The sequence below is a fragment of the Pelmatolapia mariae genome, linkage group LG16_19 (assembly GCF_036321145.2).
Source record: "Pelmatolapia mariae isolate MD_Pm_ZW linkage group LG16_19, Pm_UMD_F_2, whole genome shotgun sequence".
NCBI classification, from domain to species: domain Eukaryota; kingdom Metazoa; phylum Chordata; class Actinopteri; order Cichliformes; family Cichlidae; genus Pelmatolapia; species Pelmatolapia mariae.
In genome coordinates, this window is record NC_086241.1 from 14,922,702 (window position 1) to 14,936,525 (window position 13,824).

General features: G+C 39.8%; 3 protein-coding genes across 3 annotated transcripts; 1 reads left to right on the top strand and 2 right to left on the bottom strand.

Moving 5' to 3' along the window:
* The first annotated feature begins 1,400 nt into the window (after positions 1-1,400).
* LOC134646018 (polypeptide N-acetylgalactosaminyltransferase 5) lies at positions 1,401-6,584 on the top strand. The gene is made up of 10 exons (XM_063499682.1): positions 1,401-2,787; positions 2,865-3,031; positions 3,465-3,584; positions 3,920-4,055; positions 4,149-4,268; positions 4,375-4,492; positions 4,608-4,937; positions 5,095-5,175; positions 5,553-5,705; positions 5,861-6,584. The coding sequence occupies exons 1-10, from the start codon at positions 1,808-1,810 to the stop codon at positions 5,996-5,998; spliced, it is 2,343 nt and encodes a 780-aa protein (XP_063355752.1). The 5' UTR covers positions 1,401-1,807; the 3' UTR covers positions 5,999-6,584.
* Positions 6,580-8,312, bottom strand: LOC134646019 (uncharacterized). The gene is made up of 2 exons (XM_063499683.1): positions 7,520-8,312; positions 6,580-7,424 (listed from the first exon to the last, which is right to left on the bottom strand). The coding sequence occupies exons 1-2, from the start codon at positions 8,091-8,093 to the stop codon at positions 7,018-7,020; spliced, it is 981 nt and encodes a 326-aa protein (XP_063355753.1). The 5' UTR covers positions 8,094-8,312; the 3' UTR covers positions 6,580-7,017.
* A 1,586-nt stretch (positions 8,313-9,898) lies between these two features.
* On the bottom strand, positions 9,899-13,688 carry cytip (cytohesin 1 interacting protein). Its single transcript, XM_063499036.1, has 10 exons — positions 13,614-13,688; positions 13,412-13,465; positions 13,082-13,318; positions 12,703-12,752; positions 12,489-12,543; positions 12,295-12,397; positions 11,971-12,064; positions 11,768-11,834; positions 11,394-11,460; positions 9,899-11,177 (listed from the first exon to the last, which is right to left on the bottom strand). The coding sequence occupies exons 3-10, from the start codon at positions 13,247-13,249 to the stop codon at positions 10,699-10,701; spliced, it is 1,083 nt and encodes a 360-aa protein (XP_063355106.1). The 5' UTR covers positions 13,250-13,318; positions 13,412-13,465; positions 13,614-13,688; the 3' UTR covers positions 9,899-10,698.
* Between the last annotated feature and the right edge of the window lie 136 nt (positions 13,689-13,824).

Here is a 13,824-nt window from a genome sequence, read left to right on the forward strand (position 1 = left end):
CCAGGAACTTCACAGAAAATTCTATCAGAAATAAAAAACAAACAAAAGCACTTGAAAATTGGATGAAAATTAATTTACATTCATAATGATTTGAATGTGAATAAACATTCATTTGTAGATGCAGCTAAAATGTAGGTACACGAGGGAGTCTTCTTGAAATTACAAATGTATGGTTTTCCATATATAATTTAGCTATTAGCTTTTACTACATGTTATATTAGTTAACATTACCAGTGCTATTACCAGACCTATTACTGGAATCATATTATATTTTTCTGTATTGCAGTAATGTCACTCAGTAATCACACTACAGTTACAGTGCTTCAGTTATCTGCAGACAGCAGATAGAAACCAAATCTAACAATGATCATACATCTCTCTTTCTTCCTGCACTCTTGCACTTTAATCAGCTGAGTTTGTATTAGTTCAGGGAGAAGGAAAATGATGGAGTTGTCTACAACTTTAGACGAATAGAGAAATAGATATTAAATTTATTTTTATTGCATGAAAGAACAACAGAAAATGCAAACTTAACTTAAACTCTAAGAAACAGATCTTGTGTGTCTCCACTGGGACACAGGTTTCTGTAAGCCTGCTGGACTTTAGCCCAAGTTTTATATTTTTAACTTATTAACCCACATGATACTCAGAGCTAATTATTTTTAGAGTGTAACTTAAGTTTAATTCTTAAAACAGTCACACCATAAATACTGTCAGACAGGAACCAAAATTACCTCTCACGAGGTGCCGTTATAAATATTTTAAATGTTACACAAAATTATAAGGTGAGATAAATAACAATAAGGTAATTAAATATATAATATCCAAACTATCCAAAGTTGTAAATAATATTGCAAAATCTAATATCCAACATAAATTTATAATCTATTCAAATTAATATAAAATATAAAATAAATAAAGTCACACTTCTAAGAAAAATAACAGCAAATGTCATCACAGTTAACTAAAATACACTTAAAACTAAAACTAATTGTGATGAAAATAAATATCACAATTAGTTTTAATTGTGATAAAAATAAATATTAGATTTTGTAAAATTAAAACTAACTGAAATGATTTTGTGACCTTGGAAAATTAACTAAAATAAAATTAAAAAAATATAGAGGAAATATCCTAAGTTTAAATATTTGTTAGCTCTGTTTAATCTCGAAATTTCGCCTTTTCTTATTTCATGTCTTTTATTTATTTATTTTTTAAATGTGGCCCTAATATTCCCTCGTTCATTACTGATTGTGAAATAATTTTTTAAAATTCTTTATTTTGAAGGCGAAACGTCCAGCTTCCTGTACCGTCCGCGTTCTCTCCCGCTGACTTGCTTTCCGGACAGAAACTCCGTCCAATCACTTTACTGACTATGTGGAAGTCGGCTGCAACGTCCTCATACAAAACTGAAGTTAAAGTTGTGGCGTGGATAGACCCTGCGGCGAAACCGAAAACTTTTCTCTTTGACGTCGAAAGGTTTTTGGAGTATTTCGAGGTAGACGTAATGGCTCGCGGATGTGGACATGACCGAACCGGTACTGTACGTTATGGCAAATTAGTGCTTTAACATTGTACCTACGTGCTGCGCCACGGGAGTCGGACCCTGCTGTATTTATGAGTGACAACACTGACTACCGCTGCTGCTCCGTGTAATTTCTAGCATGCCACGCAGGCAGATAACTTCTCCAAAGACTAGAAAAGTGTGCAACAGAAGCGGCACTTTCAGTATGGTTCTTTGACGTGTTTTTACATTTACAGAGGGTTTGTTTGTTTGTTTGTTTGTTTGTTTGTTTAAATTAAAACTATGTCAATAATGAGGCTTAGAAGATATTTAAGGGACAGTGGGAGGGTGCTGGCGTTTGTGTTCGTAGCTTCTGTCATTTGGCTGCTGTTTGACATGGCTGCTCTCCGCATGTCACTAAACGAAGTGAATACCGAGCTGCTAAAAGAGCGTGTGATAAGAGAAAAGGAGCTTTTTAAACAGCAGCTGAAGGCCACGCAGCACACTAGAAGGGGGTTTAAACACCCGGTGCAGAGGATGGACTGGACACAGGCGGGGAAAGGACCACTCACTTCAGGTGTCAAACTTGACCAGGTTTACAGACATGGAGGCAAAGAACGGGATCAAAAGAGGAACTTTATTAAAAGTCAAGGAGACAATGTTCCCAAACGTGATAATGGAGCTTCCCTGCACAATTTTACTCCAAATCAGGAAGTTCATAGAAAGAAGAAACCTATACATTTTGATCTAAATGTAGCAGTGGCAAATGTAACCCAGAAAAATAAACTTGCCTTAAAGGAGGAGCCTGTTGAAGTTGCACAAAGTCATCAGGACAAGACGGATAAGGCAAATAAAGCAGTTAAAAAACAGCGTCAGGCTGAGGAGGCACACCCAGTTAAAACAACACCCAAACAACCTCCCAAAAAGGATGTAGAAAGAATAGAGAACGAAGATACAAAAGAGAGGGAGCAGGTCAGCGAGACTGTTAAAAGTCCTGTGAATGAAAAAAAGGAACCTGTGAAGCCTTTAGTCGTTCTCCAAGGAGGATCCGACTCCAAGAATAACTCTGCTGTTAGAAAATCAGGTGTCCACAAAGTGCTTTCTCTGGATTTGACTTCCAGTCCTAGAGATGCTAACGCAGTAGGCCAGTTTGGTCAGCCAGCTGTCGTTGGCTGGAAAGAAGATGCAGAGGTGAAGAAGAGATGGGACGAAGGCCATTTTAACGTCTACCTCAGTGACAAGATTCCAGTGGACCGTGCCATTCCAGACACCAGGCCGCAGATGTGAGTCTTCTGCACGTCATCTCTGAAGCTGCCCCCACTTGCAAAGCTTGAATGTTAATTTTTGCTGTGTTTTCCAGGTGTGAACAGAGTCTAGTCCACGATGACTTACCTTCCACCAGTGTGATCTTCTGCTTCGTGGATGAAGTGTGGTCAACACTCCTCCGCTCCGTGCACAGTGTGCTCAACAGATCTCCACCCCACCTCCTTAAAGAGATTATTCTGGTGGATGACTTCAGCACAAAAGGTAACAGTGTCTGGAATTCGTCATAGCTTGGCCTCGTCTCCATGGGGTATCTCAGTTGGGTTGATTAAAAATTTGTTATTAAATGTCGGCTATTCGAATATCTTTTTCATTGTCTGCTCAAATGCAATGTACTATATAGATTGTTAGGAAAACCATAGATCATTATTGATCAGCCAGAAGTGTTAAAATATGTGACAGCTGCTTATTGGTTTTACAATTAAACCATTGATTTCTTTTACATGTACCTTAAGTGTACTATTACTTAAGTGATTGATTGGATGATTGATTTTTTTTTAAATTACTGTATAATCTATGCAGGCTTAGCAACAATATAAATGATCATAATTTTATCGGCTTTCAGATTGTCATTTTTAATTTTTCTCTGCTGTCAGTGTAACTTGCATAGCTTTACCAAGAGCTTTTACTCTGGCAGACTATCTTAAAAAGCAGCTGGATGATTACATGGCCCAGTTTCCCAAAGTGCGAATCGTTCGTCTCAAGGAGCGCCAGGGCTTGATCAGAGCTAGGCTAGCTGGAGCTGCTGTTGCCAAAGGTATGTATGGTCAAGACTAATCTCATATAAGGGTGTCTCTTATACTTTATGAGTCTATAAACGTGGTATAGATGCGGGTTGGAGGATACGGCTCCCCAAAAAAGAAAGATAAAGACAGCAACAGAATATGCATTAATATGTCAAATTGTGTGCTCAGGTAAACTAATGTAGGAACAAGGGTCATAAATAATGACACCTTTCAGATTAGAAGTGTAAAAACATTATGCAATATATGCAGTAATACTATTATTATTATTATTGATGTTACTGCAAATGTTCTTTACATGCATTGACGTTTAACTGCAGCAGGACTCTTATGCTTTCCTTTGATGCAGGTGAGGTTCTTACATTTCTTGACTCCCATATTGAATGCAATGTGGGGTGGCTGGAGCCGCTCTTAGAGAGAGTCTATCTGGATCGAAAGAAAGTACCCTGTCCAGTTATTGAAGTTATCAGTGATAAGGACATGAGGTAAGTGGATAATACCATATTTAATTAATTAGTTATGTGTTTTGGTACAGTAACGGCCAAAAAATAAAATGTCTCGTGTCTTTTCATCCTCAGTTATATGATGGTTGACAACTTCCAAAGGGGTATTTTCAAATGGCCTTTGGTGTTTGGTTGGAGTGCAGTACCACCAGAGGATATCAAGAAGTTTAATTTGACCATCTCTGATCCTATCAGGTAAAATTTATGTTTTGTTTTGTTTTTTTGTTTTTTTATAGCTCTAGTGGCTCTATTTTATAGCTCTATTTTTAGTAATCTCTTTTGTTTGTTTTCTGTCCTGTAGATGCCCAGTTATGGCTGGGGGCCTTTTCTCAATTGACAAACAATACTTCTTCGAACTTGGTACCTACGATCCCGGTCTGGATGTGTGGGGTGGGGAGAACATGGAGATTTCATTTAAGGTTTGTCACTCAGCTAATTTATTGGGAATATTGGTCACAGCTGTTTGGAAACATCCTTCAAGTTTGTGTTTGTCACATGGCTGATGATGTGCTATATCCGTTGCCGTTTGAACAGATCTGGATGTGCGGCGGAGAAATCGAGATTATCCCCTGCTCTCGTGTGGGACACATTTTCCGCGGGCAGAATCCGTATAAATTTCCCAAAGACCGGCAGAAGACAGTGGAGCGTAACCTGGCGAGGGTGGCTGAAGTGTGGCTAGATGAGTACAAGGATCTTTTCTATGGCCATGGCTACCACCACCTGCTGGATAAAAAGCGCATTGATATTGGCAACCTCACAGAGCAGATTGAGCTAAGGAAGAAGCTGAAATGCAAAAGCTTCAAGTGGTACCTGGATAATGTTTATCCGGACATGGTTGCTCCTTTAGCGAAAGCTGAAGGCCTGGTATGTACTCTATCTGTTCATTTAACCCAGTGTCAGCATTCTGTCTGATTGGAATATAAACTGACTATTTTCTTGTGTTCTTGTAAATTAGTAAACAAATCCTGTGTTTACTGGGGTTTCACTTCTCTTAAAATGTTTTCTTTCTTTCTTTTTTTAGGTCTTCAATCGTGGCTTAAGAAAATGCCTTGCTTTGCATAACGGCTCTTTGTGCTTTGAGACGTGTGATCTCAGCAAGCAGGTAGGTGTTTAACAGATTATTTGAACGTAAATATCACCAAATGATCTATAGTAGGGCTTTTTGTATGTATTTTTCTTAGTCTTTACACAGGAAAAAAATGTGGATGATTTGCAAGTTTGGTGGTCATGACTGTGGTAATTATGGTGGGGGAATAACAAAAATACCCAGAAATAACCAAGACAAATGCAGTCAAAGTCTGAGAAAGGACCCAAGCCACTATAAACAAGTGTGGAGTCCAAGACGAGACCAAGTTTTTCTAAATGTGGCCTCTTTGGATTCAAGTCAGCACCACTGAGGCGTCTTTCAAAATCTTATATTGTTTGACATGCAGTATATTTACCTCCTGGTCACTCTCTCTCCTTTTCTCTCATTTTCAGGGTCAGCACTTTAATTACACCTGGATGAAACACATTCAGCAGCAGAACCTGTGTGTTGCTGCCCAAGGCAGCGGCAATAGGTTTGCTTTACGGTCATGTGACAGCACCAAGCCTGAGCTCCGCTGGTTCCACAAATCCTCCAACTCTGCTCTGGTAGGTTGACTTAGGGTGTGCCATTTGCTTTGTACAATATCTTTGTTTTGTCTTTAGTTCAAACCACAGAGCTGGCCTCCTTTAAATCCACGTAAGGAGTGTTTAGATGCAAGAGTTGCATTCATTTCCCTCCCACCCTTTTTTTTGTCTTTAAGGCGGAGCACCTCATAGCAGAGTTTGTTTCCAACCATATGTGCCTGGAAGCAGGACCTGGGAGTGATGATCTTCGTCTCAGCCCTTGTGAACCCAGCAATATGTTCCAGAAGTGGCAGTTCACGAACTACCTTGTGTAGTGGATGAGACTGAAATGAGTTCTATGTGATAAAAACGCACTACAAAAAACCTTCAGTGGCCTCATGCTACAGCACGGTCTGTGGTCCAGCCTCAAATCAGGACTTTCCAGGGTACAAACGAAGCGTTTTGGGGGCATTAATAAGCGTGATTTCTTTTATTTTCTTTTTTTTTAAGTGAATGATGTGGGATTGTGTGCCAAAGGACTGGGACTTAGTAATTTAAAAAATAATATCCTCTACACTATCACCTGGGAAAAAGTGAGAAGTGAGATTCAGATGGACATCTTTGTTTAACACTTCAGTTCTTTAGTAAAACATTTACAAAGATCGAAGGTTAAACAGTGCCTTATAGATTCATCATTGCTGGGACTAAATAATGAGTTAAATTGCATGAAGCTGTTTGTGTAAAACACTTTTTTTTTAAATATCTCGAGATGAGATGTGTGCTTTGAGCGGTCATTTGGGGAAAAAAGATGCTTTTGTGGGGTTTTTATGTGTCGGTTTTGCTGTGAAAACTTTGGATGACTTTGTTTTTGTCACTAGAGGGAAGTGTTGCTTCAAAACACTCAATAAACCTGTGCTCTGATTTCATGAGTTTATTACATGATCACAAACATTTCAAGAAAAAGACATGAATGAAAATGCATTTTTGGTGAAAATAATAACAAGTTGATGGTATATATTTTGTTATTTCCCTCCGTCTGCCATTTGATTTTCTTTTTAATAGTTATTTGCTGAGGTTACTTCTGAGGAATTTAAAACTTTTAACGCCGGATTTCTCATACCAAATATCTTAATAGCCAATAGTAACAACATAAATCAATTGTTTACTTTACAAATATGAGATGTTTTCACTCTATTGAGCCAAGTACCTTAACCGTGACTGTTATGTATGCATGTAAGGTTTGCACGTAATGGGGTGTTACATTGGATATTTCTGTGTAAACTGTAAAGCACACATGTTGCATTTGTTTTGTTTTTTGTTACGGTTTCATTAGATGGACATTGAAACCAGATTCTTAGTGATTAATTATCATGTACTCAAACTCATCTATCTTCTGACGGGTGTTGCCTCTGCGGATCCTGCGATAGGACACGGTGCTGTACTTGGTAGATGTGAGATGGTTAAATGAATCCTGGTGGCTCTCACTGCAGCCAGATTTCTTTACCAAAGGCAGGCTGGAGTAACCCGGGTGGGGGTTTTGATGAAGACCAGCATGGACATTAAAGTTCGGACCCTGCTCAGCTTTCTGATCCACTTGAAGCCAACCAGCACCTGATTTCTGGCCTTCAGCACCAAACAGCTGGTCTGGGTAGTTTGCCTCCCTGTTCAGCCTTGCATAACCCTCCTCATTAGGTACATCAAAGCTTAGGGCTGGTGTGTGAGTTTCTAGTTCCACTTCTTCCTCTTTGATTTGCCGATTTGCTAAAGAGAAAACGAAAGACAAAATCTTTTCTTTTACAGTCTATAAACAAAGACCACTTTTATTTCAATGCAAAGTTATATGAAATTCCTCTTACCTTCTTCTGCTGATGCATTTTGTTCAGGGTGTGCTTGCATTTCTACAGTTGTCCAGTGTGGCTGCAAAAACTCCTTACAAGTTCTCATAAACTCTCCTGGAGTCTGTTCAGAATCGGCACCTTGTTCCCCAGAGTCTAATGCAAACATTAGTTTAGCTTTGGCCGTATGAAACTTTTGGGGTTCTTCTTGGGTCCAAGTGATCTGATGGGTCATTTCCATTCCCATGTCTAAATTTTCTTTGGCAATATTGGCTTCATGTTCTTCCCCTGCCTTTACCTCTCTCTGACGGCTAGGTTCATCTGCCACAGTGTTTGCAAGATGTCGGCACTTGATGCCGGTTGATGCAGTAGATGCAGTAACGATGTTCAGCTGAGCTTGCTCCTCATCACTGTAAAACACAGAGTCATCTCCCTCTTCCAGGGTCCACACATCTCTATCTTCAGGTTCCTTCAGAGTCTTAAAGGCTTCAATGCTGATCCCACTGAGAAACTCCAGTACCTGAGGTGCCAGTGCATCTTCTTCCTCTTCTGCACTGCGTTTTGGGGTATTTGGAGGGATTGAACTCATCTCCATCTGTCTTTTGGTTCTTGAGTAGTGTTGAAAATGGCAAATCAGTTCTGATGCACTTTCTGATGCACAATCCCAACTTAAACAAGTATTGTCACATTGCCTTCTCCGCTGGTCCGAATGTGTTGCTCCTGTTTTGCTTTGTCAGTCAACTGAAAAAGTATCCATCGTGCTTTTCAATGAGCGACGCAAGCTCGGGCTCTGTGGTGGGCTCTGTACTGCTAGTACCATGTAAATCTCTGTTTGTGTTGAATCACCGAAGAACAGAGGCTTTGTTGTAGTCCAAACAAAGGTTCATTGTGGCTCTGGGACCTACAATTGTACTCATATTTAAATCTGTAGTTGGTGACCACCTTCATTCTGCAATGTTTTGAGTCAAGATTAACATTCTGGTTATTCTGTTTTCAATGCACTATTTACAGTCCGAACCAACAAAGTATGTACACCCTGAAACAGCTTAAGAACATAAAGACTTTAAGGTTTTAGAGCAACTAAATTGCTAGCGAAACATACAGTAAAATCACCACTGATTCATTCCACATAAAGGTGGAGATTCCATTAATTTTTTAATGTATTTGCTATAACATACCACAATTCAAGTGGACTACAAAAAGGAACTAGACACTTGCACCTTATCTGCTCTGTGGCTTTTCTATGGTAGGAAACTTTGACTAATAGCATGTAGCTCTTTTTAGGCCAGACTGTTAATAGTATAAAATGTGATTATGTCTGTACTTGATTTAAAGCTGAAAGTGATCTTGCGTCTTCGGGTCAGAAGTATTTGAGCAATAACACAGTTTTTGTCATTTTGCCTCTTTACACCACTACAGTGGATTTTAAATCAAACATTTAAGATATGACTGAAGTGCAGACTTTTAACTTTAATTCAGCGGGTTTAATAAAAGTATTGTGTTGACTCTTTAGCAATTAGTTTTATACTTGATCGCTAATTTCTTGCTCATTGTAAAGACCCTTTTTGTTTGCATTGATAAACTCTTGGGTTGATTTTGCAGTATGCTTTTGGTCATTATCTATTAATATCCATCTTTATCCATCCCATCAGTTTTTGCAGCATTTGACTGAGTAGGGTATAGCCCTGTATACACACTTCCTGTTACTCCACCATGTTTGACAGATGGTGTGGTCTACTTCAGATTTTGAGCTGCTCCTTTCCTTCTCCACATTTTTCTCTTTTCATTGTTCTGGTACAAGTTAATCTTAGTTTCATCTGTCTGTCTTTTGATTGCAGACTATGACAATGATGTCTCTCCCCAAATACAACTTCAACACTTCAACTCAACTTAATTGTTATGGATTATCTCGGAAACGGGCCTCATCTGGCCTTGAACCTGCTTATAAGTCAACATGGGAGACTGTTACTACCAATGGCTGTAATAATGCGATACATTACTTACTTTATAAGCTCATTTTTTTCCCTCTTTCATTCCTCCACTTTCTGTATGTGGCGTAACTTGCTTTCTTTGTGAAGGTAACAACCCTTTCCAATTTATCCATCAGTTGTAGTACAAGCCCTCTTTCTGTAGCAGCAAACTGAAACAACAGAAGTAGTTATTTTATAGGAAATAGATGAATTCTTCTCAACTAGTTTTAAAGCCCTATGCATTTCTTCAATTAATTTGTCTTTTAATGACACAGTAAGTTTTTTCACTACCTGCATCTTCACCAGTAATTTTCAGTGAGTGTGCTCACTCCAAAGTTGCATCTTCACCAACATCGAGACTGCATCACTACATGAAAAGTTAAAGGAAGCACCGGTGACTGGAAACATCTTTAAAAGTTTATTGTTCGTAAAGAATTTTCTGTACATCGTTATTTTATTTACAAAAGAAAAAAGACTGTGGATCATCGACATTAATGACACTCTTGCCACAGAAAATAAATGATACATTTTTTACAGCAATTTCAACAATTTACAAGAAACTGTTACTTCCAGTGTTTCTGAATACTGAAAGAAACGTATACACAGTCGGAAAAAACAATTTGGAAATGAAAGCACTTAAGTAGTACTCTCATACCCACATCCTGTTTTTGAGCTGAGCAGCTATCTATAGGGTGTAGAGGCTTGGTTTTGGTTTTGAGCACCTGAATATGTCATAAGTGCTTTACTGTCTTCTCATGTGCTTTAGGCTACATGTTTGTTTTAAATTTTGAAGTTGGCTACATTGATACAGTTGCTGCGATTTAAATTGATTAATGCTCATCACAATCTGTGAATATGGCAAAAAATGAATTCAAGTAAGTAGGATATATAATTTCATCTGTCACACTTTACAGTCTGTTCAGTTTACATTCATTCAGAGCCCTCATTTGTTTTTGTAATGCTTTTGTGTCACAAGTTAAAGCCGAGCAAGCGAGCCAGGCTCGTCTAAAGGCTCAGCAACTATAGGGGTAACTTTGACATTGGCAAATGCGTACAGTATAAAAGTGTCCAACTTGTTTGCATTCCCATGAAGGGTTAACCCAGGCTTTTAAGTGTGGGGAAACACTTGATTGCATTGTCTGTTTCTATTTGTAATGTGTTAGGAACTTGACAGACCCTGTTTACCAACACTTAATACTGAATAGACACAAGGAGCATTTGGAAAGCGAATCACTGAGTGTTTGTTCCCATCTCCTCCTCTTCAACTGATCGCTGAAGTCCAGGAATTAACTTGAGGATGTGTTTGCGGACACTGGTTCTCCTGCCTCTCCTGGGCAGGGTTCCAAACAAGGACGAGATCCTTGTTTCCTCCCAGGACGGAGACAGAGAGCTGGTGCTGCCGGCCAAACTGGAGCTGCTGGAGCGGCCAAGGGGTTGGTGGTGATTGCTGGAGCTCGATGTGTGAGCTGAAGAGCTGTCTTGTGAAGGAAAGTCTCTGGAGAAGAAGCAGTTATCATCTGTGGTGCTGGCTGCACTGCTGGGACAGGGTGAGCTCACGTCCCCAAACACACTGGCTTGGTCACTATCATCTGTCATCACACTCCTGTAGCTGCTGTCACTGGAAAAACGCCGGCCCAAGCGCCTGACGGGGGAGCTCAGAATAGCTGTGGAGTCTATCAGGAGGTCGAGACTGCTGTCATTTAAATTACCTGAAAGCACAACAAAATCCCAGTTAGCTGACAAGAAATTTGTATCAGGAAGCTCATCAGCAACTTCCACTGTATGTTTATGTTTCAGGGGAAGGCCATTTGAATTATCTGGAGTTTACACATCAATTCACATCATTGATGGCGCATGCATCAGAGAAATGTTAATGGCTGTGAGAAAGGAAGTGCTGTGGTCTGACAGCTGAGCATACTTCTCACCTCGCATTAGACGCTTTTCCTGTAAATTAAGGCCCTGCAGCTCCACCAATTTCTCACGTAGTGATTGCTGTATGGGCAAAAAAGACAACAAAAACATTACACTTATGCTTCCAGTAAAACTCTTAACTAATTCGCTGAGAACATTTGCCTACAAAGATATTTGCACACAATGTCCATGCAGAGTAGCTTTAGGGGATATTTTGGAGTATAGCCTGAGTAAATCAGCTGTGCAGCTGCAGGTTAGAAGGTATTGCTGGGGGCGTTTCAGGCTTCACTACTGCATGGCTTGGTGACTGCTCTTTTTTTTTTCTTTACCAACAACACGCAGCTAAACGGTGTCACCATCAAACACAGACAGGATTTAAGAGACTCACCTTGAGGGCGTCCATCTTCTTCTCCAACTCTATCTGCTTCACTATATTCCCACAAACAGTCTCCAGTCTGGAATAATATATAACACATAATTACACTCTGTTATAATGCTATTATAAACTATCGTTATAGTGACTTTTTAGTTATCATCTGTTGTGCTTTTTTTTCTAGCAGTATTTAGGAAGTTATAAATGTTGTCACTCACTTTAGACAGTTGGTGGATTTTTTTATCAGATCAAGCACGCACTGGTGAGATGAGCCTTCAATACTGACACCATTGACCGTGACAATTATATCGCCTGTAAAAGATAAGGATGCAAAAATATAAGGAACAAATTGGTTATGATTACACAACATAGCTGTAAACTGTATGTGCACATCAGTGCGTGAGATTGCAGGCGTAGGTGTGAAGGCATGTAGGTATTCACATATGTGGTAAGCGATATATCTGTCAATCGTCACGCAGCCCAAACGGTAACATCAATGTCTCAGCGGGGCCTATACGGTAGAAAGGATGTGGGTGGCTCACCTGCGGTCAGGCCAGCACTCTCAGCAACACTGTCCTCGTTCACCTTGCAAACAAACGTGCACATCTCCACTGCAGGGCTGTTTTTCAGCTGCAGCCCGTAAGTCTGCAAAGAGAGACAAATGTGTCACAAAAAAGCGAGCCAAAACCAACCCTCTTTTTCCACACAACTTAAGCATGCTTCAGTGTTTGCTTACCTGAATTTCAAAACCAAATGTCTCATTGTCTTGCTTTTCCAAAATAATCGTGGTTCTGTGCAAAAACAGAAAAAGCAAACGACTATTAATTAATATCAATTTTTAAGAAATGTAATAAACTGTTCATGCACAAAAAGTCCAGTGGACAGTTTTTCTTTTACACGTATAAAAGGAAAAAAGATCAAAAGTTGCATATGAATTCTGATATATTTACCGTTGTGGGTCTGTGTAATCAACCAGTGAGTTGGAGTAAGTCGGCTTGGACTGCAAACAGAGAGATGCAGAGTTCCTCTTTAAAAACAACAAAACACACTTTTTAAACTTTTAACCCTTCCTAGAAAGTATAAAAGGGTTGGGGTTTTTTTTTAAATAACAGTAGAGATTTAAAAATTATTTGGTGAGCTGCAAAGAGCTGCTTTGTTTATTTGTGGTAATTAGTGAAACTATATCACATTACAGCTTAAATCTCAGCTGTAATCTCACGTTGCAAATCAGTGTTTCGGTTATTTGATTTAGACAGCAGAAGTCTGAGTATTTACTGATGTGAAATTATAAACACACATATGTGTATTGCACTTGACATATTGTCTCACCTTGCAAACTCTGGGCTGTGAGCCAGTGCTGTGACGGTGCCGATCACTGCTCCCCCTCAGTGAAGCTCGGTACCACAGAGAACTTTTCTTCTTTGGGGTATTATCCAGAATGTAACTCTCCTGGCTGCCCTGGCGCTGAAGTCCATTGATATTCATGATGGAGTGCATGGTAGAATAGTCCTCAAAGCAGCATCGTGTCCTGCTGCAGCAGCTCTTCAGTGATTGTGTGGTCCTGCCCTGCCGTGCAGCCAAAAGCAAATGCATCAAGCGGAAATCCACATCATGTGATAGCTGTGGTAAACCGCATCTGCACTTCTCAGCTTCACGTACCTTGTTTCCTGTTCACCGCCTTTAACTTTTTTCTTCGTCTTTTCTCGAGAAGTGCTTGTTTGAAAAGAAAAAGCAAGGAGAGTGTTTAAGCTGTTTCTTTTTGAATTCCCCTTCAAACAGTCCCCTTTTCTTTTAGCAGTCTTTGCAATTTGATTTATGGTCTGTCAGAAATCAGCAATGCATGAGAAACCGGCCACCTCACCTCTCCAGCAGCACCTGCTTCCAGCCTCACTCACTCTCAGTTTCTCAATGGGGCTAAGCCTGTGTTCTGTGCTCTGCCAAGCAGGGAGACTTGTCTTATGGGGCCAGACAAAAGGCTGATTTAGCTCAAGGCCAGTTTCATGCTTCCTAAACAGACAGCATGGGTCACTGGGCCGAAGGCATCAGACATGGTTGGATCAAAAGAATAAAAA